This window comes from Cuculus canorus, chromosome 19 (assembly GCF_017976375.1).
Source record: "Cuculus canorus isolate bCucCan1 chromosome 19, bCucCan1.pri, whole genome shotgun sequence".
NCBI lineage: Eukaryota > Metazoa > Chordata > Aves > Cuculiformes > Cuculidae > Cuculus > Cuculus canorus.
This window is the reverse complement of record NC_071419.1, coordinates 154,895-182,849: the sequence shown is the minus strand read 5'-3', so window position 1 is coordinate 182,849 and position 27,955 is coordinate 154,895. Positions and strand designations below refer to the sequence as shown.

General features: G+C 38.5%; 2 protein-coding genes across 7 annotated transcripts in view; one reads left to right on the top strand and one right to left on the bottom strand.

Annotated features, from left to right (window-relative positions):
- The window catches only part of RALGPS1 (Ral GEF with PH domain and SH3 binding motif 1), an 88,565-nt gene that overhangs the window by 17,797 nt on the left and 42,813 nt on the right, over positions 1-27,955 (top strand). For all 6 annotated transcript variants that reach the window (XR_008453010.1, XR_008453011.1, XR_008453012.1 and 3 more), the window contains exons 7-10: positions 730-813; positions 1,296-1,385; positions 3,004-3,096; positions 5,106-5,232. Coding sequence is in view for 3 of the 6 variants with exons in the window: in XM_054084362.1 (XP_053940337.1) it covers positions 730-813; positions 1,296-1,385; positions 3,004-3,096; positions 5,106-5,232 (394 nt within the window). In the remaining 3 variants the exon portion in view is untranslated. The remainder of the gene's footprint in view (positions 1-729; positions 814-1,295; positions 1,386-3,003; positions 3,097-5,105; positions 5,233-27,955) is intronic.
- Positions 5,718-19,439, bottom strand: ANGPTL2 (angiopoietin like 2). Its single transcript, XM_054084370.1, has 5 exons — positions 19,165-19,439; positions 12,269-13,122; positions 8,325-8,518; positions 7,819-8,089; positions 5,718-7,335 (listed from the first exon to the last, which is right to left on the bottom strand). The coding sequence occupies exons 2-5, from the start codon at positions 13,071-13,073 to the stop codon at positions 7,136-7,138; spliced, it is 1,470 nt and encodes a 489-aa protein (XP_053940345.1). The 5' UTR covers positions 13,074-13,122; positions 19,165-19,439; the 3' UTR covers positions 5,718-7,135.

Here is a 27,955-nt window from a genome sequence, read left to right as displayed (position 1 = left end):
GAAAACGACTGTCGTTGTCCAACCTTTTTCAGGTGTTTCTCTTGGTCTGAGTGTCACTTGCAGAGATTTCAGAGTTTTTAAAATTAGTTTGTAACTATGGTAAACAATAATATTATCGTTCCAAAATTGTGTTTTACAAATGCTTTAGATCTCACATTTCAGTTAAAAAAATTAGAGATTGCAGCACAGCTGAGCATAGTCATTCATGGAATTTTTACTGACTAATAATGAGGATGACGTTCAGGAATAATAGCCGGACCACTACCTCTAGATGGACAGCTGTATTTTGTCCTCTTTAACTACTTCTGATATTGCTTATTGGTATGTTTAGCTTTAGCTTCCATTTTGAACCGGAGAAGATTATATTCTAGCAAACCTTTATTCCTGTGTCTGCTGATTTGCTTGTACGAGGGAACCCTAGACCAAACTAATCAATGCGGAATGAAACTTTAGGGACATCAGTTTTGTCTGATTGCTTAGTTTTTCTCTATTTATGTATAAATAATGATGTCTGTTATTTCTAGTGTCAGGAGAATATGCAAATCACATCACTTATGCACCTCAGGAAGGCACAGAAGAGTTTGGTTAAACTGACTGCCATTGAATCAGTGCCTTGCATTTGATTTAGCAGTTACCTGATAGATGCTTCTGTTGTGTATCAGTTTTTACACTTCTAAATGTTTTTAAACATTACTGATTTTTAAGACAATTTAAAAATGTGTTTCCTAGGAACTAGCAAGCTGTGGATGGAATAAGAAAGAAAAACATATCCTTGCTCCAAATGTTGTTGCCTTTACTAGAAGATTTAACCAGGTAAATTATTTGATTATTGTGATGAACTGGTACTGTTTGACAGCTGTTTTCAAGTATAAAATTAAATAGAACCTATGAATTAAAACTTCAGAATATTTTTCTAAATAAGATTTTTTTTTTTCTAAATGAAGATTTTCAAATGGCAGTTCCTGCTTTCAATTGCTTTGTTCACGTTTTTGTGTTGTTCCTCTAGACCATTGGTTCATAATTGTTAGTTCCTAATAATTTTTGCTCACGTGTCATGGTAGAGCATTAGCAATTATTTTCCCTCCTTTTTCTGTGTTTCACCTGCTCATTCAGTTGTCTTAGTGTTGCCTTGCTTCTCTACCACCCACTTACGTCTAGTGGTAATGCTTGTGGGATCGAAACTCTTTTCTTTCCTCATTTGGTTTTCTCCCTGGAGCATCATGAAAGTTTACAAATATTTCATCTAATTAAGTCCTGATTTTGTAAATAAATTCAGTTATGTGTTTACTTTATAGGTCAGTTTTTGGGTTGTACGAGAAATATTAACAGCACAGACCTTAAAAATAAGGGCAGAAATATTGAGCCATTTTGTGAAAATAGCTAAAGTAAGTGCAAATTTCTTGTAATATCATTCAAAATCTTATTGCCTTTTTGTTTGTTTCTGCACAACTCCTATGAACCGTTGTTGTTGGATTACAGAGGGTAACGTTCTTTTCTAGCATATCTACTATGTTGTGCCACATGAATAAGATAAAGGTATGACTTCTCTTGTTCTTACTTGGTTAGGTAAAACTACCTGGTTCAGTGTGACTTACCTGCTAGCTTTGCCTAACAAGTTTAAAAGTGGTTTGTCTTTTAGATGGCTGGCTACATGATGCCAACACTGAACAGGGCTGTCAACCGTTCTTGTGTTTTGTCTTCCTCTATTCAAACCTACCTTTTATGAAAAGAAATCTCTTGCTTCTAAAATGGCTATTGTGAGACTTGTATTCCTACTTGTAAAAAGTAGTTGTTGGTATGAAGTACCACTGTTAAAGTTCAGTTATTTTTTGAGCGCTGCATTTTACAGTAATTCTTAACTTTTTAAAAGATATATTTATTTTAGAAAATATTTTTCTACTTCGTGATCTGAGGTCATTCTGTTCTGTGTGACCTTGTGTGGCACTTACTGATATCGTTAAGAAGACGGCACTGGGATTAAAGACCTGAGTGCTAATCTTGTAAATGTGAAATTGCGTGTGTAGGTAACCAGAATAATATTATCCATGCAATACAAAGCAAATTATTTTGTATTGTTAATATTTCCCATCAGCTTACTTGTATGTTTTGTGCTTGTGCAGAAAGGAATGTATCTGAATAAGCTGCTGGCATAAATGCATGGTCCCAAGTACTGGGAGAATGGCCAACATGGAGGTGCTGGGTTGTTCTGAGCAGGGTGGGGGGTTCCACTGCAAAAAGGAAAATGCTGCCCTCTTTTTCTTTTTTTTTCTTTTTCCCTTTCCTTCTTTTCCCCCAATAAAATCCAAATCTTCCTCAAATGCTCCTGAGCAATGAGTAAATTGATCACTCGACAATGAATCCGGCCCCTTTTTAAGATTTATGAAGAAGCTATGTGACAGCAGTTGTCACTTTTCTGTTTTTCAGGAACTGTGTTATAAGAAACATCTAAGACAACTTTATTCCAAAGCATTATCTCTTTTGAGATCACTGTGTTTTGAGTAATTCAACAGCATGAATTCAACAGCATGAATTCAAAGTACATTGAAGTGAGGAAAAATTGCCCTGTAAAACAGATTACAAAACAAAAAATTACATTAATTCTGAAAGGGTCATCAGCATCATTGGTTGATGTTTTTGACTTGATGACATTTTTAATTTCCAAAATTATGCTCATTTTCAAGAACAGTGCATCAAATAATTTTCTCATATTTTCTGTTCCTGACCAAAGAGCCTTAAAAAATAACAAATCCAAATTATGTACAGTTTGTATTCTCACAACTGAAATGCCTGCTGTTTTGAGAGGTGTATTTGGAAAACCTGCAACTTTTAAAGCAGTCTTAAGAATTTTGCACATTTGACAGCCTTGGGTAATGTTGTCGTCTGTGGTCACTGATGAAAACTTCGGGTTTTATTAATGAAAAAAATGTATTTTATTAATGCAACTTCAAGATTATTTAATCTTCCCTTTTCAGTGTGCTAAAAGTTGTTATTCCCTTTTTTCAGAAGCTTCTAGAACTGAATAACCTTCATTCTCTTATGTCTGTGGTGTCAGCACTGCAAAGTGCTCCTATCTTCCGACTGACCAAGACTTGGGCTGTAAGTTATTCTTTGACCATTATATTTTCTGTCCTGTTCGAATTCTGAGGTTTTCTGAAATCTTCTGAAGTGTTGAATTGCATGCTCTGGAAGAAGATTCCTTATATTCTTGATTTTGTCAGACCATCACAGCACAAGTAAGGATCTGTTACATGTTAGGTGAAAGGAGAGTTTAAATGGCTGCATATTTTTCAACTATCTTTTTTCCCCTGTAAGAATTCCCTGTTTTCCCATCTGTTCTAGAAGCCACTGATTATATGCTCAAGAGATCTTTAGTTGATGAGTAATGTTAGAAGGCTATTATTGCAAATAAATTGCAAATATTGTTGCACCTATTGCAAATATAGAAGCATTAATTTTGTGATTATTTTACAATGCACTTCAATTTTCACTTGTTTTAGAAATTAAAAGTATTGATAATTCTGTTTTCAGAAATTTGATTTCTTTAGGATTTCTCATTTAAATTTACTGTAAGTTTTGCTGTTTCTTCGAAGTGGAATACAAAATTACAATGTAGTCCTGCTATCTGTAATCTTTAAATATCCAAAGAGTTATGTAATTCTCATTAATTTAGTATTCCATCCAATGTGGATTACACTAACTGTTCAGAACTGATCAAGATGGCTATGCTTAACTCTTTCACCTAAGTTTATTATGTCAGTAACTTTTTTATGGTTTGATTACTTGAAATTAGGCTGTAGTCTAGCAAAAAAATGTAAGTGGCTGATGCTTGGAGCAGGTTGATGAAGCTGGGACTTAAATAGGGAAAATTACATGAAACAAGGAATGTGGGTAATTCATGGCAGGACTTAGCCCTGAAGAGGTGTAAGGCTCTTGGCAGACATGGTGGTTCCAAAATACGGTACAGTGCCGAGTTAGGGCCTCAAGGAATTCTCAGTGCTTTTCAGAAGGCAAACAGCAAACTTACCCTGAGACCTTTTCACTCTTGTACCTTTTACGTGACTAATTAGCAGCTGTTGTTGACTGTGATCTGGTGCACATGGTGCCAGCGCTGACCAGGGCTCCTGTTTGTACGTCTCCTGTTGTGCTGCCAGCACCTGTCAAGCACATCCTGGTCTGAGCAAGACCAAGTGAAGCTGTTAAACTTGTGCCTTACATGGCAGTGGTTTTCTGACAATGGGCAGACTCGGAGTCTCTGGACGTAGAACCCAGAGGCCTAGGAGCTCTGTAGGACAAGGGTGGGAGCTTCACAGGGGAAGAGGGGCGTTAAGAGCTGTCTGATGGGACTGCTCTTTGGTCAGAAAGCACAGCTGCGAGAAGACGGTGTATAGCGCCCAAATTCTCCTCTCATTCTGTCTCCATGAGCTTTTAAAATCATCTTAAAAATTATTGCTACTGTTTCTAAAAACAGCTGAAATGGGGGATGTGTTTTAAAGCTGCAGTTGCATATTTTGTGTTTATTTTTCAATCTTCTGTCACTTCAGGATCTTTTGCATTGCTAAACTCTTTTATATTTTCTGTAGTAAGTCCAGTAATAGAAAATAGAGATTTAAACAGCATAGTGTTTTACTTTCCTTACACTTTTTCCCGAAAGTCTTGCTGTACTTTTAATAAAGTACCATTGAAATGGCACAGATTATATTTATTTAGAGCATTTTCCATTGCTATTTCTACTTTCAAATTCAAGATGATTTTTAGCAATTCTCATAAACTATGACTACGTTAGTGACTGTATAATCACATATTTTTCCTCTAAAAAATTAATATTGCTGAGGCTGTTCAAAACTCTGGGGTAGGGATATGTAGATCCTTAATAAACTATTCAGAAATTATATCCGTATTTGTTCATAGCTGAAGACTTGGGCTGAATTGCCTTTTTTTTTTTAGCAGTTAGCTTGTTTGCAAACGTGCTGGTTTGGGTGATGATGATTAATTTAATGTCAACTTGACTATATTTTCCTTTACTGTGGGTGATTCAACAAAGTATTATTTGCTTTTGTCTTTGTGCGGATTAGTCTTAAAATGTTATGATCTTTTTTTCTATGCAGCTTTTGAATCGCAAGGACAAGGCCACCTTTGAGAAGTTAGACTACTTGCTGTCTAAGGAAGAGAATTATAAAAGGACACGGGATTACATCAGAAGCTTAAAAATGGTTCCTACGATACCATATTTAGGTGAGTGTGAACAATTAGCTTATTTATCCATAACTCATTGTGACTGATGAGTGCTAATGCAGCCTGTTGTGCCTCTGAAGAACACTGGATAGAAAGTATGGTTCACTTCATTTCATATTTAGAAAACTTAGATCTGGTGAAAATTTTTAGCTATACACTGTCTTTGGATCTCTGACTTGTAGATATTTTGTGCACTGCTGACATCTGAAACTAAAAGAACATCTGTTTACTGTCCTTCTGATGTCTTCAGAACTCACAAGAGCATTGGGTTTCAGAAGTGCCTTTGTGTACAGCATGATTTAACACTGTATTATATCCCCAGCATCTCTTTTAACTTGCACACGTGCAAGAAGAAAATATAGGGCTTCTAGGGATGATATGTAACCTTAGAGAAACATATTGCATTGACAGAAGGCTCTAATTAACTGGTTATCTGTTCTTTGGTATGAGTAATCTGAACTAAAACAGGATGAAATTTCAACATGTCAAAAAAACATTTGTTGCTTTATTGAAGGATTACAATATTATAGGAGTAATCTAATATATTAAAAACCCTAGTTTCAGTTATATACAACACATGCTACATCCCACGTCAGTTTAATGCACACCATACAGTTGTAAAGAAGTGATGAGGTAATAAGGGAGAAGTGTGCAAGCACACACGCACAAACACACAGTAAGTGTCTCGTAGGCTTACTGGAAAATGTACTGAACTTGTGAAGCCTTTTGCTCTCATTCTCAAGTATATCCTTTAACTTGTATCTTTCTTAGTAGTTGCTGTTTTGAAATGGGTGTTGTAACAGTTTGCTTTAGACACTTACCTCAGAACAGTAGAATTATCCCAGTCAGCATATTTGTGACTGACTCTATATTTAGATGAGTAAATCTGTTTAATAATTTGACAGTAATATGTTAGAATGGTGAAATGTGGTAAATATAATTTTATGACTCTTTGCTACAGTAACTTCTTTACATAATTTTAATCTACTGGCTAAGGATATTAAATAGCTTATATATTGGTATCCATCATTTGCCTGCAAAGTTGGATAGTCCCTTTAATTTATATCCAGCCATTTCTGATTACAGAGGCTACACAGCAAGTAATGACTGAAGTAAGGTACAAAATACTGTGGTGGTTGCTGTGTAATAGAAGGTGTTGGCTGTATAGCATGTTATATGTGTTATAAATCTGGATTAATTTCCATATACAGGTAGCTACCTCATTTTGGTTAAAAAAAATCAATGTTTTTAATCTAAAATATTTTAATTGAATGTGAATTCTCATTTATAGGAGCAGATTATTAAAATGCTTCTCACAGCAGTAATGGTTTGAGTATCTGCTCTCAAAATGAAATTATAAAGCACTGACTTTATTCATGACAGTTAACAAACATTAAATTAGAATAATCACACTAATGTACATATACCAGCTACACAGTTCAAAGGATATGATTTCCTGTGTCAAACGATTGCTCATAATAATAATAAAACTCTTGCTGTACAGTTTGTAATATTTCCTGTATTTGAGAATATTTATACATAATATAACATACAAAAATATTTAAATGTTGTGGCAGTATTTTTACCATTCAAACTTAATTTACAGGGAATAAAACCCAGAAAGCTTATCTACAGTCCATTTAAACTACCAGTTCTAAAAGGCTTGATATAACTACTTTTAGTACCAAGAGCTGTTCTGAATGTTATGTCATTTCAGCTCCTTTTTTTCTTTAGCTTTTTTTCCTGGAATGATTCTTGAAAATACAATATACAGGCCCTCACATCTTAGCAATAAATGTACAATATCTTACATTCCTCATTTCTGGAAGTATAATTCCAGGTAATGACATCATGGCTTTATGCGATTTTTAGAACAGGAAAGCAAACCAAGAGAAGAATTATTTCAGTGGAATGTGTTGGGGTTAGGTCTTATCATCATAACAACTTTCTTTAGTGAATATGATCCCCCCCGGAATTCAGCCCAGTAAACACCATCCTGGTACCGGCTGCGGTAGTGTCCTCCACGATACCAGACTCCATTGAGGTTTGAATGGGCACATGCATTGTACCACCATCCTCCCTTCTGGTAATGAGCGCAATTACCTGCAAAAGAAACCTCTGATTCAGTCTTAGGAGTTAATCAAAAATCGTACACCAAGCAAGCAAAGCACAAAGCCATTGTTGGTTTTTTTTTAACGTGTGTTTAGCATGCAGATGCCGTGTGCGCTACAAAATAAATTTAGGCTTCTCTAGGAACCAGCTCTGTCGTTAGGTTCTGCAGATGGACTCATTAGTGTTGCTCTTCCTTGCTGGAAAATTTATTTGCATTACTGTTTCAAATAAGCCCCCCCACAGTATGTTTTACAGTCCCTTGTTTAGTGCAAATGGTAAATAATTCAGTGAGAATTTTTGTTTCAGTGTTGGTGCACAAAAGGGTTGACAGATGAGTTTGTGCTTCCTGAGTTACTGACAGATCTCTAAAGGTGCCATTTGTGTGTGTGTGTGACCATAAGTACTTTTGTATTATTGAAAAAAAGCAGCAGGGGAGCAGGCAAAAAAACAAGGGGACAGAAAGGGACCTTGTACCTGTGTAGACATCGTGGTCCCGGTCCAGCGTGGTGAACTGTTTGCCATTGTGCCAAGTGAAGGAATCTCCTGCATTGCCATTGTAGCGTCCCAGTCTCAACTTGTAATACTCGCTTTCAGGCTCCACTCTGAAGCTAGCGTACTCGGCAAACACTTTGCGACCTGACCAGTCTTCCATGGTTATGAGCAGCTTGTAGTTGCCTTGATTTGTTAACCAATAAATATTTTCTAATCCGAGCCAGTATTCTCCATCTATATTACCAAATCCTTGCTGTAAAGAAAGCAAAAGAAGCATGTTTATATCATGCATTCATTGTAAGTGGTAGATCTGAGTGTATTCTTAAGTAGAATACCACAGTAATTTATTTTATGGAGTCTTCCTCCTCCAGAAGGGTAATCACACAATCTCCTTTTCAAGTAAGCTGTTGTCCAGGCTCTAAAATCACCCTTTAAATTATCTTTACCAATAATTTTTAGAGGGTGGAAAACTGCTCCCTTGTCCTAACCTTGTATGTCTCCCAGTTCCTGAAAAAGTTGACAGACCCATCCAGCCGCCTCTGAATGACTGTCCAGCCTCCAGGGTCGTGCCGTTGATCGCACCAGACCTGCATCAGCCGGTTCGTGTTTTCTGGTTTCACAAGATAGATGGAGCTTGTATCATGGCCATCTTCTAACGCTTGCAGACAGTCTCGCCAGGGCCCTGTGCCAAAACAGAAAGACTCTGCTTCAAAATGTAACTGAGCATCTCTTTAATGCAGGGGCTGTTTGCATTTGTAGCTTGTTACAGTAGATTTGCTTCTGCTGGGTAGCATGTGTGTTTTAGTGAACAAACAAGTCTTTTCTACCTGATATTTCTGGGACATTTCACAGTGATTTTCTGATAAACGTAGATTTTTAAAATTGATTTTATTTAAGGCACCTGCACTTTATATATATGGAGTAACATGGAGTGCCCACTTCTACAGAGAGAGAAATTTTAGATAAATGACAAGACTTTTAAAATACTTCTCATTCACTGAAATTATAGACAATGCTCTCCTGTTTTCAGAACGAGAGTGCATTTTTTCCATGAGTTTAGGAGAGTCCATAAAGAGCTGACTTGTTCTGAAAGTATGTTACATTGATGACTTTTAAACAAACTGTCTCCCATGGGAAGACAGATTCCATTGTAGCGAGTCTGAGAAACTTCGATGTAAGCGGTTTCGGAGTCTGTGGGTGGACTTCCTCAGCTGCTTTGCTGCTGTCCTCATGCTGCCTGAGCGGAAAAGTAAAGCCTGTGAGACTCCTCAGGGTTAGAGACCCTCAACTAATTCTCCCCACACTCACACACTGAAGGAGGAGGGCTTCTCATATCCTCTCGTGAGGACTTTCTGAAGCATATGTTGCTACCAAGAGTAACTTCTCCTTTAAATTATTTCAGTTCACCTGCACTTTTCCTTAATTCACTGTCCAGGACTGGCAATGGTGGAGATACCCTCGTACTTAGCAAATGAGTTAGGAGTAAATCAGTTTTATAGAAACAACCTCATTCTTCTGGGAGGTGGGATCTTTCAATGTTTTAACTTGTTAGTATAGAAGTCAGTGTACCAGGACACAAGCCAAGGTTTTGGCCTGTGGCCATGCTGTGTTGTTCTTATTTCCTTAGTCATATTTGCAGAGTGTACCTGGAAGGCTGCCTCTAAGCCCCTCCTCCATTTTCATTCAGGGTAACTTTTTTTGATTTCTGGTAACACAGATGTAGGCGCAGTGTTCTCTGACACAGTTGCATGGCTTATTATGAGAGGCAGAAGAAGACAAATAATGAATGCTGGTAATTTAAATCACCCTTGTTTATTTTATCACCGTGTGTATGTAGTGGGAGTTACTAAAAACAAGAAAGAAAGTGTCAGTTCAAAGTCATTCAACTCCTAAAATAGGCAATCACAGATCTTTCATCTTGTCTTCATAGAAATACAGAGCAGTATATGATGTAGTATTTGCAGCTTTCTAATCTTGCATGTGGCAACTGCACAATTCTTTTCTCTGAAAGTGCCTTAAGATGAAGATAAACGCATGTAAATACTTCAAAGCAGAGTTTGCTACTACTTTTCCACAATGGGTGTTTTTTGGGCAGATAACAACTTCCACAACTAAGGTGTGTGTTCTGAGATTTGTCATCTGGCATCAGAAGTGAAAGGGAACACTTGCTGCAGGTGACTGGGCCCAGCACAGATCCTTGTAAGACACCATGGTTAACTCTGCCTAATGAAAAAGATACTTAAGGAATTTTTATGTTTTGTCTATGTGAGGCTCTTTCTTTACACTTTGTAGCAGCTTAATTTAAACACCTTTAGCGAATAACCTGTTCAGTGCTTTCTGGAAATCTATATGGACTGTCTGTCCACCAGAACAACATCTCCCTAGGCATCGAGCTGTGCAGAGATCTCTAATAGGGATACGAAATTGGTATTACAAAACACAGGTTGATTCTCATTTAAGGTGATTAGATGATGGCACATGATTAGAGTTGTTTACTGCTTGTTCTGATGTACTCAGCCTATTTTCAATCAATTAGCAAAAGTTCATTTTTTATTTTGCAATGTCATGTTTGCCACCTCCTTTTCCTGATGCCCTAAAATACAATTTACAATTGTAAAATACAATTGTAGTTATTTTGAACAACTTCCAGTGTTGACATTTGGTGACTTACTGGCTATTTACTGATTTTTTTTTTTTTCTGTAGAATTTTGGTGTTGTTTATATGTTCGGTATTTTGCAGACATAATTAAACTTACCCAAATTATTCTTTCAGGTATGAAGAGGAAACAAGAATAGGCTAGTAAAATTGTGAAGTAAACAATGTATGGATAAAATTGCAAATTCTTCTAGTTGGAGTCAAAGCCAAGTTTTTTTTACATTCTCCTTTATTTTTACAAAACACCAGCAACAGGAACATTGGGATGTTTTTTATGCCCTAGTCTAAAATAAGACTTTCTGGCAAATGCATGGATCAAAGTACAACACTAGTCCTCACAGAGAAATTACCTTGTCTGTTTTAATTTTAGAGATACACACTTCATTTTATATTCAATGAAGATGCCTGCATTTTACAATGCATCTTTTCATTACCTTTTCTATTGAACATTTTACCATGAGTCTGGTGTTCTTTAGTTTATCTGCGTCATGTTGTTATGATTTACTGCAAATGTTGTTACACAGTCATCAGCTTTTATCCTCTTACAGGCAACAGACTATGGTGTCCCTGAAATATACACCACTTCAAATATTCCTGATAAGTTGTTAACAAGACAGTGTCCCTCTGTGCCTTGCCTGACACGTTATCTTTTGTTACTTGGCTTCTCATTTTGCCTTACCTTTGTGAATACAGAGAAAATATTCAGTTTTGCTTTTAAACCACACTGCACAGTAAATCTATAATAGCAGGTAGGGAAAGACGCTTCAAACAAGGAAAAGAAATTGTTCTAAATGACTGTCTTGTATTGGATCACAGTCACAATAATGTTCTGTTCTGAAGTACCTTCCTTTGAGTGTCAGTGTAAGGGCCTGGTATCTTACTACTGCATAAAGCCAGCGCTGCTCTGGAGACTGTAAATTGTAAGTTATGAAATAGGTTGTTTCAAAAATACGTACAAAAAAATGACGAGCACTTTTGTTTTATGGTAAGCGATGTGTATGGAACTGTCAGCTGGTTAAATTAATTTCTGTGGTAGTTCTTATGCTTTCCAATTTGGATTCCTGTTTTTGTACTGGGTTAAATGTGACTGTGCCCGTCATATCACTGGTGGGCCAGCGGCAACAGATACATGTGAAATGGAAAGCAGTATAGGTGATCTTGATCGTGAAGCAATAGAGGCAACAATTCTTAAGAAAGGAAATTGAAAAGCAAAACAAAGAAAATAAATATAATGGACTTAAGCAAATTTGGAGAGTGTGCAGAGAAAGCGCTTTGGACAGTTGGTCCAGGTGAGGAGTTTACAAGTTTGTTAAAGAGTCTCTCAGTACAAACTTGTAATAACTTCATAAAAGTGTCAAACCTCTTGTATGTCATGAATTACAGTAGCTTGGTCTGTGGCACAGGTAAATAATACTTGATTGCCTGCTGATGAGTTAGGTTTTTCTGTAGCTCCTTTATCACATGCATCTCATACAAATGGTGGCTTTGTTTTGACAAAGTAACATGAGAAAAATCTGTCAGGCTTGTTTGCCTGAATCTCCTAGACGTGCAGAATTCATTTTTGCTTTCTTTCTGTGCTTGCACTACAACATGTATATTAAAAATACACAAGATAGATACACAGACAACATCAGATCTAAGAAATTCAATTCGTTCAAAATAATTCATTTGCATTTATTTTGCTAAATAAATAAATAGTCTGCATTTTTTACATTAGAATGTTGCCTTCTGCATATTAGCATAAACTAATGTAGACATATCAATAATACTACTTACCAGATGGTTTATCGGTAGAAGTCGGAATGCTAGTAACTGCAGGCATGGTTGGTAAGGTAGGTGGCAGAACCTTTAAGTTCTGATCACTCTGAATCTCATTAGTAGATATCTGATTAATGATGCGATTGTAAGTAGGAGGCTGGTACGCTTTATTTGGTGGCTGTGGAGATTGTGGCAGTGGCTTTACAGATGGCATTCTTTGACAGTGTTCCTCCAGCTGGGCAATTATTACTGACTGATTATTGGCAATTGACATCAAATGTTGGTACTTGTGCTCCAGGTCTTTGTACTTATTTGCAAGCTGCAACATATCTGCAGTTTGGTTCAAAATCTTATTCTCCAGTTGAGAAAGTTCTAAGGCATTGTCACGTTTTCGGATAATTTCATGTAGCAACTGCATATAGAGTTGTGTGACGCGAGAATTCATATTTCTGCTCTCTTTTCTTAAGAGTTTGACCTCATTAACAATCCCACCATCCACCTCTACCAGTTGCTGCAGAGTTTCTATTTGTCTCTTTTGTTTAAGAAGTTCATTGTTAAGTAATTGTAATTCTTGTTTATTTACTCTGTTTTCAAGTAGAACTTCAGGCTCCTTAGAATTAACACAAATAGCACCTGTCACTCTTTGCTGAGGTACGATAAAGGTGTAAGTGCATTTGTCCTGTGTGTCACTGGAACGCTTATATCTGTTCATATAAATGAATTCTTGTTCTGTTCCCTCATCATTGCCTTCAAATTCTTGTGTTTGGCTTGCAGTAGCTCCCACAACAACTATTAGCATTAAACAGATGAATCTTGTCATCATGATCCTCTAGTTCTGGTCAGATTTTCTTCTGCATAGAACTTGTTAAAATCTGTTTTAAAATAAATTTAACAGTAAGTAACAAATAGGAAATCAATGCAAACTTATAACTGATGATCTGTGGTAGAACTTAGAAAATATTACCTAGTAACTAGTATATCTGTGCTCAAATGAGGTAATATTCTTGTCCAGCATGAACTTCTGTTGGCTAAAGGAGACATCACGGGGAATAGTTGTATCATTTTATGGCCAGACGGTGGTCACTAGTTGCTAGTTTATCTAAAGTCTGCCAAGAACCACAAGAAACTAAGTAATGAATGCCAGGATTTGAAGAGCCCTTTCTTCAGGAAGTACCACTACAGTTTCCAAGATTGGTGTTTTCATTTAAATACTAATTACGTTTTCATTTCTTATGGTTACAAATATAACCTTTAAATGCAAACAGAATGTAAGTTAATATGTGCTGCTAAAAGTTCTAAAAATATCAAATAGCTCATTAGCAGTATTTCATAACTGCATGTACATTGCTAAGGTGAAATGGAACCATTTTACTACAGTCAGCACTACTGAACCTTATAGTTAAAAAAAAAATACCTTACTCTATGTTAGTCCTTAATAATTATAAATGAAACACTGTACTGCACAAATATCATAGGCAGTAAAATCTGAGTTCTTTTCAGACTAGTAGAATCTATAATTAGAATATTTATTGCAACTGTCACTGGAGACATTGTCTTTACACTGACTATTTCACTTCATGATGTCTTCTCGGAGGGGGAAAGAAACACGTGTGTGTGGTGGTATTAAAATCAGCCTCCGGTGTTCGTTGCCAAACTGCAACAGAGCCCTTCGGTGAAATCACGCTGCCTTAGTTCTCAGAGCAGACTCATTTTCAAGGTGGAAATTTGAAGCCATCACTGACTTTTAAAAAATAAGTCAATACCAAAACTTTATAGGCAGCAGTCATCTCAGAAACAAGCTGAAGCTTGGCATTGTCGCTTCTGCCAGGAATGCCCTTGCCTCGGATCACTCTTAGAGCTGCGTGAACAGCACTTGATACCATGAATATCAGACAGTTTTTTGTTGTTGCATGTTCCTAGGCATGTGTATATATAACTTAGTTTTCTTAACATAAATAAAATGGAAGGAAAAATGCAATACAGAGCTTTTCTAGTGTAAGGAGCCTGCTTGATGCTTTTTAAAACCCAGGTGGTGTTACCATCACATTTTTCTTTGCTTGTAAAACATTTCACATGGAATAACTGTTCAGTGTTTAAATAGCTGTCACCTTACTGCTTGATCATCTGTAATACAGTGACATTTTTAAATGACATGAAATTATGGTGGTAGCAGCTGTGTGAGGAGCTGGAATGGGTCCAACTGAGTGAGCACAGCCACCATGGATGGCTAGAGGCTGGCTGGCTGACACGATGTATAGGGATCAGCAGAAGCGGCTGGGGTTGTTTTAGCCTCCAGAATAGAAGGTAAAGGAAAGATCTTACTGCTGTCTTCAGCTACTTAGTGGGTGTTGGTAGAGAAGACAGATTCTTTTTGGAAGTGCACAGTGAAAGTATAATAGTCAATGGACACAAATTGCCTTGGGGGAAAATTCACTTTGGGTTTTAGCAAAAATACATTTCCCAGTGAGGGCGACCAAGGACAGAAGCAGTCTCCCAAAGAGGTGGCGGAATCTCCATTCCTGGAAATACCTGATGTTTTGACTCAAGCAAAGCTCTGAGCACCCTAATCTAATGCTGAAATTAGCCTGCCTTTGCAAGGTGAAGGTGAGGTCCCATCCAGTCTCAGGTGTTCTGTAATTCCAGGCAGCTGCTGACTTCTAAGAAACTTTTTTGTTAAGAGTTTCAATGTGCGTGCTTAATTAGTTCTTCATACTGACAAAGAGATACAGTTTTCAGTCACATTTTTCTGCTGTTTTTGAATAAACCATACAACTACCTGTAAATGATTCAAACAAACGTGACCAGGACTTCATCCTTCCTACAGATTTTGTATACACATTTTTTGCCTCAGTTTCTTATTTGGAATAAAATCATTTTCATTTTGCAAATGGAAATTAATTGTGCTTTATAGAACTTGTCAAGGGTCTTTGAAACTTGTCAGATAAAAGTTTAGTGTTTGACATGGTTTCTGTACGTAAAGGAATGTTATTTGGAGCTCTGGAAAACAGGGAACATAAATTCACCCCAGACAGCTTTAACTTGCATAATCAGCATTTGCACAGCAGGTCACGCTTGGAAATCCTGGCAGTTTTCCAGGCCTCATATTTCTGCACAGATGGACTGCTTTTGCAAATGTCTCCTGCATATAGGTTTAAAAAGGGTTTTATTTCACTATTTGAATTGAAATATTTACATACACTGAAAAGAAACTAATTTTTTCCTCAGGATTCACTCAGGGTCTTTGTTAACAGCATCTCACATCTTTGAGCACAGGAGCTCGGTGTCTGTCTTTATCCTCATGCGCACTGACAAAGCTTCAGCAAACAAGCACACAAATGAAAACAGGAGAGGTGAAAGAGGCGCACTTAAAAAGAAAGTTAGGTGCCATTTTAATTAAAGATCAAACAACTTCTAGTTAGAAATAGTATGGAAGTTTGACCTAATTTCATATCTAGATTCTGGCTGTTGAAGTCTTGTGTATTTTAAATGCACTTTTCAGGGGAGCTGCGTTGGGACCAACTTGCCCACGTGCAGATATACCTAAATGCAGTTTTGTGTATGTTTGCCCTATCTGGCAGTACACATCACTTTATATTGTATGTCACTTTATTCAGGCACAATAATAGTTGTTTTCTGTTTCTCTTATGCCAGTATAACCACATCTGTATAAAAACTTTTGGTGGCATTCCTGTGGGTTATAATCACAATATTTTTCATACTCTAAGCAAGCATAACTGCTTTAGTTAAAATTTCAGTTTATAGACCAAGTGTTGGCCTGTGTATATAAGTGGAAGTAGGGAATAATAAGTTGCTTCATTGTTTGCTCAACTGAGGAAGTTCCCATGATATGGTGAAAAAAAGAGGAAGCAAACTTTCTAAAAGGGATATCAGATGTTTCAGCATTTGATTGCTTTTTTCCTGTCCCTTAAAGGGAAGAAGTAAATAAAATCTTTCTTTGGCTTTGTTCTGAAATATTTTTCTCCAGTACTCTGTCAGGCTTATATGGAACTTTTGGTAAGTCAAAATATATTACCTTTTGATTCTTACTAATATCTTGGAATTTTTATGTGATATTTCAACAAGGTTTGAGTATTTGACCATCTAAAAATTATACAGATGTTTGACATCCAATAGTTTAATCAGTGTCACAATCCTGAAATAAAAAAGGTAAAAATATTTCTACGTGCAAAGTATTACTGTTTGGCAAATGTTCGCTTTTTTTTAATTGGCTTGCCTGAAAAGGAAGCATTAGGTTAGCAGTTTCAGCACTATGACCTTTTTTTTTTTTTTTTTTAGCTAATTATAAGTACACATTTAATTGTGAATATTCCAACATGTACACCTCAACATGTATAGCTCAGGAACTGGGAGGCATTTTCAGTTTTTAAGGTTCTGCTCTGATCACCACTGTAAGGTGAAGGAGATTCCCTGTGTGACCTGTTACACGGAAACAGGAGTGCTCAGTTAAGCTATCCAAATAAAACAGGTTTCTCCGTTTAAGTCATTGTATCTTTGGGATAACTACTGTTTTTTACAACAGACTGCTACCATTTTCTCTCATTGTCACTCAGCCTCCCTTAAAAGGCTCTCAGAATGTTACATTCCTTAGAAATTTAATTCCAGAATTTGGGGGGTTGTTTTCTATTATTTCACTGTTTTCTCTATATGGTTTTATTTATGTGTCATATTTTCTTTTTTTTTGGTAATGGGTGACTTCTCATTCAAGAGTGGACAGGCAAGGTCCAGCGCTGACAGCTGATTCCCATCCCTGGAGACTGCACTGCTTGAGAGCTGATAGAACAGAGGCTGAGTCGTTAGGAGCATTTGCAGGGCTGATGTGCCCGAACTCAGTGCAGCACCGCAGTTAACCTGGTACTACAGATCCTTTTAGAAATGATGGGTGAACACACGCAGCTGTAAGAAGAATGAGATACACACTTTTTGTACAGCGCTAATATTTTCTGACATTTCCCTGCATGGTTGTCTTTGAAAGAAAAAGTGGCAGCGATATCCTACACACAGATGAGTTTCTTTTGCTATGCTAAATCGCTCCGTTACAAGATTTGGTCCTGTAGATTAATCAGTTCCAGTGTGCTCATAGTATTTAATATAACGAGGTCTGCAGTCATTTGATGGGCTGGCTTTTCCTGTCTGCCGTACAGGCTCTGGGACCTTTAGCGCAGTTGCTCCAGCAGGCACAGGAATGAAGGCACCTTCACCAGAGGCTACGTGTCAGCTCTCACAGCACTCATTCTTGAAAAGCTAACCTCATTTATTAAATAGTGAATTCACACATAGCTTGATCATTGCTCATTCTAAAGTGTGAAAAACTAGCAACGAGTCTTCACTGTTTCTTTAGCACTTTTATTTTTGATATTAAAAGGGGGCTTTAGATTAGTGTAGTTTCACATTTTAATGGAATTATAAAGGCAAATGGAGCAAGGGTATTCAAAATGTGCAATCTTATAAAAAGATCAGAGGTTTTGGTTATTGTTAAAAATTGTTAGTTTTGCTTCTGCAGAGTCCTTTGACAGTCAGTGTTTGCAGACTTGCAGTTAGCTGGCATGTTCCAGGCACTAGGCCAGTAACACGATCTGCATTTCACACTACCATTGTGATAAATATACATAAGCATGGATTTCCTGAATCTGCTTTCTTCCTTACTCCCTGCTCTTTTTCTCAGAGCTCATGCTCTGTTCTTACTGTCTCCCAAACATTCTCTTGCATGGAATTATATTAATACATCCTCTCAGTTTTTCAGGGAGCCTCCATAGTTAATACGACTTATTAATTTCTGCTCTTTATAAGCAGCAGGGCTTCCACTTACTGTTTTTCTTCTAACTCAAGTAGTTTGATTTTTAGATGAAGAGTACTACTGCGAAAAACTTGAACACTTTTTTTTTCAGTTTTGTAAAAGCAAACAGCAATTCACAGTGAAAATACAGCACCATAGTATGCATGCCACATGTACTGGGAAAAGCTTTAAAGTTGTTTGAAGTTTTGAAGTAAATATAATAGGGGACAGGGAAGGGCTGACACAGAATAGCATGCAGTTTCAGTTATGAAAACATGATGTAAAACCAAGCTGAAAAATTTAACTCTAAAGTAATGGGGGATTGATTTGGGGTTTATTGCTGCCAGTTCTCGATTCATTGTAAGCAGTGCCGCAGTGACAGAAACCAAGGGATTGCCTTTGATATTTCTGTTGCGGTGCATTCTGTACCCAGCTTTTCTGTCCATCTTAGATCGTGGTGAAAGTTCGGTTCATTCTAAAAAGGGAATACTTCTTTCACTGAGGGAACAGATGACGAAAGCAACACTTCAGAATGAGTGTCTTCATTAGCTCTTGGAGAACTTTTGTTTTGAAATACTATCAAGTGCCGCAAGTGACTTCCAAGGATTTGCTGTCTTTTGCTGCCATGTAACTTTTTTAAAGTTGTGGCAGAAGGTAGCATTTGTAGTTACAAGAAGAACAAATTTTCCTTCTGGGCTACCAGGAATTTTAGTCCCGTCGCTTGCGGATCGTTCTTTGTGCTTTACTGAAGTTCTGTCATGGATGTGGAATGTAATTATTGAGAGCGCAACTGCTTTTGTCGTCGCTTCCCTTCAGAGCGGCCTCACCTTATCCTCGGTTAATCCAGTCGTTCCTAGCGAGGCGCTCGCCCCGTGCACCGGCCCCGGGGAAGTCACGTTTTGATCCATGTGACTCGTTTTACCCCAGAAACGCAGCGGCGAGGGCGCCAGGCGAGCGTGCGGGGCTCGCACAAAGGCACTGGCAACGCCAGCTCTTTCACGCGTTCCTTCTCTCGCTCCACCACCACCCCCGACCGCTGTCGCGTCTCCCGGGCGCGTGGCGGGGCGCAAAGCGGCGGCTCCCGCGCCCGAACCCCGGCCCCGCGCCCCCCGCGCCTTACCCGCTGCGCTCGGCGCTCTGCTCATCCGCCGCGGCTCCGCAGGCTCCAGTGCATGCCGGTGCGGCCACAGCCCGGCGGGGCGGGGGCTGCGAGGGGTAGGGGGCCGGGCTAGAGGAGCCCGGGCGTTCCCAGACCCTCCCTGGAAACCCGCTGCTACAGAGCTCGGGACGTAGGTCTTTGTGGGCGTTAGTTAACGCCTCGAAATCGTACAATCAACCACTAGGTTTGAAACGACTTCTTGGATCGTCGAGTCCAACCGTTCCTATCAACCGCTAAACCGAGCCCCTGAGCACCTCATCTACCCGTCTTTTAAATGCCTCCAGAGATGATGACTCACGCGCCTCCCTGGGCAGCCTCTGCCAGTGCCCCATGACCCTTTCTGTGAAAAATTTTTCTCTGATGTCCAGCCTGAACCTCCGCTGGTGCAGCATGAGGCCAGCCCCTCTTCTCCAGCCCCTTCACCAGCTTTGTTGCTCTTCTCTGGACACGCTCCAGAGGCTCAACATCCTTGTAGCGAGAGGCCTAGAACTGAACACAGGATTCTAGGTGCCGTCTCACCAGTGCCGAGTCCAGGGGCAAAATCACCTTCCTGGACCTGCTGGCCACGCCGTTTCTCATACCAGCCAAGGTGTCACTGGCCTTCTTGGCCACCTGAGCACACTGCTGGCTCATGTTCCATTGGCTGTCAATCAAATGTGGAATGACTTGAATATAAAATCTGGTTTTAAGATGTGTTTATACCTGGCTGGGAATCTTCAAAGAAATTACCAAAATTAAAAGTCAGCAGTTTAGCGCGCCTTTGCTGCCATTCTATATGGTAGACATCCTTAGAAAGTTGTGCTGTGTTGGGTTGTCCTGAGTATCTGCCAGGAGACCAAGGGAGCTGTTTCCTGAGCTGAGCAATTTCTCAAATCCCTGATGACTTACGGAGCTATGAAGGTGATTCCCTACCCAGATTGTTGATTGTTGATTGTTTAGCCTGGAGAAGAGGAGGCTGAGGGGCGACCTCATTGCTCTCTGCAGCTCCTGAAAGGAGGTTGGGTGAGGTGGGTGTTGGTCTCTTCTCCCAAGTCACAAGTGATAGGATATGGGGAAATGGCCTCAAGTTGCGCCAGAGGAGGTTAAGATTGGATATTAGGAGGAATTTCTTTACTGAAAGAGTGGTGAAGCATTGGAGGAGGCTGCCCAGGGCGGTGGTAGAGTCCCCATCCCTGGAGAGGTTCAAAAAGCGTGCAGACATGGGACTTCAGAACTTAATTTATTAGGCACAATACGGAGCTACGAAGGTGATTCCCTACCCAGATTGTTGCTTGAGTTGTGGATTTCATTTTCGTTTAAAAAGGAGCATTTTGGATTCTTTATTCTTGCAGAACAATGCAGGTTTCTGTTAATGCCCTGGGCCACCAAGGTTCCTGGAAGTACAGGAGTTCCCAAAGATAAAGTTCTTTATTTAGAACCATATTTATAAACCGTCCGTAGCCACTTTTAAGCTCTTTAATGTTTACTCTAAGCTCCATTGATTTTAGATAACTGCAGTTAAATGTCTAAAAATTTTCCCCAATGAAGGAGGCTAAATAGGGCATTCTCGTGTGGTGTTTCTGAGTCCTTAGTGTTCTCTTACAGATAATCCTGTTATAAATCAAAATATTTGAAAGATCAAAAATAGCCAAACCCTACTTATTCGGTCATTCTCTTTTCTGATTAAGAAACAACGTACAAATACACAGAACAACTTGTGATTGAGTGCCAAGTGCTTTTTTGTCTTTATAAATCTCTCTAAATAGCCTGTTCCTGGAAACTTTTGCATATCAGTCATTCCAAACTATGCATGGCAAAGCTTTCTAATTTCTTTGGTCTGTTAGAGTTTTATCTACTGGAAAAAATAAAGCTGTGCTGACTTGATAGGTAACGGCGAGCTTTTATTTGGATGTGCCAAGTGTTCATAAGATGTCTGAATTGTTTGCATAACACTTGGTGTTTGGGCTTTGGAAAGGACTGAGGAGAAAAATGGAATTAGCCTTCATGTGGACATTCTGCTTGGACCAAATGGGAATGCCTTTCCCTTGGATTTGTAATACTATGAAGTGGAGTTTGTTGCTTTTGTTAAAGGCTTTAGGGTGAATGATGTGATTTTTCAAAACATTTCATAGTCAGTCCATAGTCATTCCATTTGCTTTACATACTGAGAATCTCAGAGATCAGCTGTATTTGAATTCATGACTGAAGAATAACAGATCGTACTAATAGTAGGAATCTAATAGCCAGTTATTTCTGGCTGTGAAAGCTGACATTTGTCTTCACTGCAGCAATTCCATCAGCAAGGAGTGGTCTAATGTCAGACTTGGCTTTGAGAACTGGTGAGAATGCTGTAAAACGGCTGGTCAGGGACGTTGACTTTCAGGCAGTGATCAGAAGCTCAAAGTAAACAAAATGGGTGAGAATGTGCCAGTCTTACAAAGGCGAACTTTGAGGAATCAAAATGGATTCATTTTACAGACAGCATGCAGTTCAGTTGCTGAATTCATTCACCACAGGGCCATTTGAAACCAAAAATTTTAAAAGAAAAGTGTGCACGGAGGAATAGCAGAAAAAGTGAACAGATAGATGGAGAGAGAAATGTAAAGCAAAACCACTGCCCAGCCTCAAACGCCGCCAAAGTGTTTGTACAAGATGTCTCTCAGGGAGCCCGTGAACCATAGTTCACTGATGACAGGAAACTCCATCTGGAAAACAACTATTGCACCTTTGCCTTGTTCCTGTATTCTGCTTCGAAGCATTCCCTGCTTTCTGACACTGGATAACAAGTTTGAAAATGTTGAAATTAATCACTATTGCAATATTTAATCTTCTGTAATATGTTTTTCCCAAATCATTGTGAAAGCATTAGGAAATAGTTGGGATTTGGGGAAAATGGAAAAACAATTGGCTATACTCTTAAGAAAGCCTGTTTTGTTCAGAGGGAGAGCTTTGCTAGGAAGCTCCAGGCAGCTTCAGAATTTTTTGGTCTCTTTCAGTGCATAAGAGGATGATTTGCATCAGTCAGCGGTGATTTGGGCACCAGCACATAGTTTCAGCTGAATTAGTGATAACTTTTTCTATCACACACTACTATCTTGTTTTGAAAGTTGCTGGGTTTACACTGCACTTATTTGTCTGGTTTTCTGTATTAAGCTTTGCTACAGTGACAAAGGTGGAATGATTCATTTAAATGGTACATTAGGGTGAGATTATTCAGGAAACACCGCAAGGTTGCTTCCTTCTTTTAGTTTTCAGATGGCTCAGTACGATGCAGTGATAATATTTTATTTCTTTCATTAAATAGACGAGAGGAATGGCTGAAAGTGAGTTAGTGGAGGTGAATGGTGTCTTGGTAGTCCAGGTGATAGTGACTTTCTGAGATGTCTCAGCCATGTGCAGGCAGGAGTGGGTGGTCTTGTGAATTCACAGCCCTACTTCTAAAAGATTCTCTTTTGCGGGCACCAGTGTGCTCGAGTGAAGAAGAAGAGAACTTCGTGTGGATCAGTAACAGTGTGTGTGTGTGTGAGGTGCAACATGAGAATAGGCTGCTCAGTCAAGGGTTTGATATTTCGGAAGGTAAGAAAGAAGGTCTTCTAGGAGCTTTTTTGTTTTCTCTGAAGCGCTTTAAGTCAGCTGTCAAACCGAAAAGTGAGTTCTCTGAAATTGTATTGCTTTCATTTTCTTTAAAACTGGTGAGGTTTTAGCTGAGCTGAAATGTCACAGCAGAAGCACTAGTATTTTCAGCTGTCTCTACCAAGCATTTGGTAGAAGGTGCTTGTCATACTAAGTTACTGTTACATTCTTTGTATTCCCAATAGGAGTGATGTTACCCATTAGTTTAGTTTGAAATCTGTTTTGAGAGCAGGACTCTGCACTAATAAGCACAGCCGTAGCAGACCTAAGAAACCATGGGAATGTTAATAAACATTGAGAAGGCTGGCAGGGTCTGTGACGTGCACTCGTAGAAATTGTATTGCTGTGACTGAAAGCACTGCCACTTCCGTACCTTCTTTCACAGAAAGAATATTTCTTTTCCATTATTTGTAAGAAAAATCCCCTCAAAACTGTATAGAATAACATTAAATATGAAAAATAAGGTGCAATTTAATGGTTTATGTTGGCAGAGTGTTCTGCCTGAGGTAAAAGTTTCATTGTTGAGCTTTTGATTAGCAAATTACAGTAATTCTTCCGATTAGCAAATGAAGGTCAGTAAAAGAAAAACTTCCCTCCCAAACTACTCAGTGAATTAAACTCAATTCACAATTATGAAGGAGAAGAGTAAAACTACGTTTTTAACTAATTCATTATTTGGTGAAAAATAAATCATTTACTTCAATATGTAAAAGAATTGAAGAGTTAGATTGAACAGTTTGAGACACATGTACTTATGTTGTGCTTTGGCTTTGTTCTTAATCTTTGTTCTAATGACTCAGGCCACAAAACAGATCTGACTAGGAAAGAAAAGTGTAAGCATTATACAATCACATTTGTCGACAGAGCTATAATAAGGAACAGACCATTGTCACAAGTTTGGTCCAGGGAAAAAACTAATTCTTTCTAAACGCCTCCAAAAACTAGAATGTTCACGGTTTCCAATTTACTAGCTTTCTCAGAAAAAATTTTCATTAAAAAAGTAATTTTTTTTTCTTACATGTTTTACGTGTCCTGTGGATCTTCAGGAATCTGCCTTCTGTTTATTTTCCCTTCTTTTTGTTTGTCGTAATCTTTCACTTTTAACATATCGTAGCACTGCAGTAGAGCATCTAGAATAAGACACTTCTGATACTTCTCAAAATAATTAAAGATCTGCATTTCAGAATGTACACATGTATACAAGCTGTTAGGGCAGAGTGGATGAGGAGAAATGCTAAATAGGAAGGAAGCAAGATATTACATGGCCTGGAAAGGATTTTACAGGCTCAGCATGAAAACAGTTGTGGTCTATATTTTCATGTCAAGCTATTTCTAGCAACTCTCATTCTAGCAACCATCATTAAAACGCTTTAAAGCTATTTAAATAATTACTTAAGGCCCTAATTGGTGTATGTTTTATTTATTTAAGGTGTCCATTAAAAGTATCCATTTTCACTTTACTCATATGAAATTTCTATAAGGAGAATTCTCTTACTGATGCTTTTTCAAGATGCTTCTCGTTGCTGTCTTTGGAAGACAGAAGTCATGTGGTTTGAAGCCATAATTTTTTTCCCTTTTGTAGGTGAGTGTTCACAAAACAACAAAACCACCAGCAACAAATAACTGGCAAATACAGAAAATTTATTTTTCCATTCATCCTTGTATTGAAAAAAATAATGTTTTTCAAACATGATCAGAAATCAGAAAGCAATCATTTTAGCTTTTTCCCCTCTTAGTAGCTTCGTAGCAGCATCATTACAGGCATCGCTGCTACCTGTATGCTTTGAAAAAGCTGTTGTGGTACTGTGAGCGTTTGCACACTCGCTAGGCGGATGCTGTGCGCCAGGGGAAGATGCCAGAGAATGGCAGGAGTAGCTGCTTGGAAATTTGGAACTATATTAGTAAAAATTATGCATATCTTTTTAACCAAGCAAGTTTTTTGTCTGACTGCACCTTGTTACAGTTCTGCATTTGTGCGTGTGTGAGATGCCAATGCTCACGTTCTGGCCGGCACTAGACAGAAGCGATAAACCTGGTCATGGCCCCACCGTTACTTTCCTGTGAGTCGACCCCCTTCACTGCACTGCTGTGCCAGCAGTGCGTATTGCAAATCACATGCTGTTGCCTTGGCAAATATTTTTCCTCAGTTGTTTTTAGAGTACTCCAAGTCCTACCAAGGTTAACCAGGATGTATGTTTGGTTTTGTAGAAAATTTTTCCAGCCCTTAGTCTATGGAAAATAGCCAGTCTTCTTGAAACCAGCGATACCACGGAACTGTTGGCTTTGCTAGCTATGAGTTAATATCCCAAGAATGGTGTCTTTGGTTTTACAGACTGCTGAATGTAGGGATTTGGACTTTCTACCACTTAGTTAATTGATAAGTTGCCTTCTCTCTGTCCTCTGCTTTGTTTAGTATGATATGACCACACTGCTGTACGTGGGAAAAGGCTTTCGTAACTACAGCTGACTACAAATTGGAAACATATTTTTGCCTCTTCTGGTTTTCCTATCAAACTAGTGTCATTATTCAACATTAGGGGAGGGAAAATAATTATGTTCCATAGGTTCCTCTCTGTTCTGTGTGCCAGTTACTGTGTGTCCTATAGACACCGCATCCTGTTCTGAAAGAATGCTCTATACCCAGACATCCAAGTTATGCTGCAGCATGTGTGCATCCAGGGGGTTCTGGGTTGTGGCTATCTTTAGAAAGTGTACATGATGGTAAGTAGGGAACTAAATTTGTTCATTAAAACATTTAGCTTCTTTTTTTTTTTTTTCTCCTCTTATAGCATGCGTTTGTACTTGTCACAGGGACAAAACCATTTACTAAAAATGTGGAAGATTGCTGTAGACTTGATAAAAATGTTAAGTAAGAATAAAAAATTGAAGTCCCCAGGCTCATCTGAAATATTTCCCCATCAGCTAATTATTCTTTGTTGCAAAGCAGTGATTGTCTGACGAACAAAAATACCAGACGGCAGCTGTTTCCTAACTTATTTGCATTTGCAGAATTGCACAGACTCTTACAGCACTATGCACTAAAGGGTATATCAAGTGGACAATAATGCTGTGCTTTAACTGCTTAATGTTGGGGTTTTAGCCCTGTTATTTCACAGGATAGTTTTATATCCATTATAAAAAAGAGTAAAAAAAAATTTTAAAAAGGCACAATTGAGGATGATGCAAGTTTCCAGTCGTTATCCCCACTGTATTTTTTATGATCAGTTTTGCAACAGTGTGTATTTGTGAGACAAGTGGGGTGCACCTCGTGCCTGCAGATTGTTGTAAACCCCCAGAAGAGATTTGAAATCCTGAATTGTTAAGGATAAATGGTGGTGTTACTTCTACAGGCTGCACATCGTTACCTATGTTCTATCACAAATTTTAAACTCCATTTTTGTTAAGGCTTCCTGGTCATAGTATTTATTTTCATTAAGTCTTTCTGACAGTCTTTTCTGCCTTCTTTCACTGAACTCGTGGAAAATAGAGGATAACAGTCGGTTTCCAAGGTCAGAGACATCTATGACAGAGCAGAAGATTTGAACCCAGATTTTCTGACTTCCAGGCAAATGCCTTGCAAAACAGACTTACATTTGTTTCTTCTGCTGCAGTTGAAGTGACACCATCCTAGCTTTTCGTACTGGTTTATCTTTGTACATGTGATGCACTCAACTGCAAGTATTTCGTTTAATGAGGAAAAAATCATATATCATAGCTGTTCATGGAAATTTTAAAATTTGTATGTTTGAGCTGAATTTCGTCAGAATCCAGCGAAGCTGAGTAACCGCTGATCTTGGGAGGGTTGGGATTGTTTTTCCTTAGAGCACGTTGTTAGTACTTATCCGCTCCCAAGTACACTTATTTATTATCTGCCTCAGTGCTATTTTCTCTTTCTGAGAAGCCTTGAGTGTTGAATAAAGAAATAATAGAAGCTTAACTGTGAATCAAGACACAAATATACAGACTTAGGTTCACGTTCTGCTGAATACTGCAGTTCTCCATAAATACTTTCTTAATAAAATTCAGCCTTTTAAGTTGTTGTCTGGTGGAGAGAGCACTCAAAATGCATGGTCTGGATGGCACTGACTGCCACGTTTCAAGGTCAGTTTTTTATTGTACTTCAGTTCCTCATCTTTTAATCTGTCGGTTATATTGCTGCTTTGTTTGAGCTCTACAATAAAAATTTAAGAACTAGGTATTATAGTTCTTTTTGCCAATTTAAAAATAGTAAGTACCCTCTACACAGAGTGATTCCATGCTTTTCCTCAGTCCATATTATTATTATTTCCATGATACCATAAACTAGTGAATACTGTGTTGTCCACGTACAATACACAGATGCAAAACTAGTTCTAGTAACAATGGAGAAAAATCAGCATCACTGGAAAATGTTTTGCCTGTGGAAGCAGCTGCCCATGAGCTCACCCTCTGGAAAATATCCTGGTGGCCTTACATCTCAGACAGCTTTTTTCAGTGCACAGTAGCACAAATGTAAGCCAAGATTTGAAAAGCTAGTGCTGTGTGTTTTCTTTGGCATATGGCAACCCTGAGCCTTGCCTTGAGAAGCAGATCTTAAAGTTTTCTGCTTAAAGGGAATACTTTGGTGTATTCTTTGTGTAAAATAAACTAATCTGTTCCTGTTACCACATCATGTGTATAGAAGAGTCCAAAATGCCACTGCCTGGGTTCAGACTGGTAACACTAAAAAAAAAGTCATAAAATGCAAATCATCCTTCTTGCTTTAAAAGGAGGGAGGGAGAACAGCACGACGGAAAAGGTGTACCTTGATGTATCTTTACACAGAATATGTTGCGTTACGTGCCAGTGTGTTATGTTCGGGGTGGAGGGGCTTATTGGCATCCATCAGTTTGGATCATGATGGTTCAGTTATGGTCTTATGGTTTCCTCGCAAAGCATTAACAGTTCATAATGAACTGAGTTGGTTTGTGCTTATCATTGCCTCTAAGTCCATTTCTTCATTTTTCAATGACAGTTCATGTAATTTCTTTACCCATTCTTCCCTAAGCAGTGGATGGATTTTCCGGAATGCACATAAGAATAAGCTAAAAACTACAGAAACACGGTAGGCATTTGGAGCCTGACTGTTGCTGTTGTGATCTAGTGTGACCCAGTGAGCCAC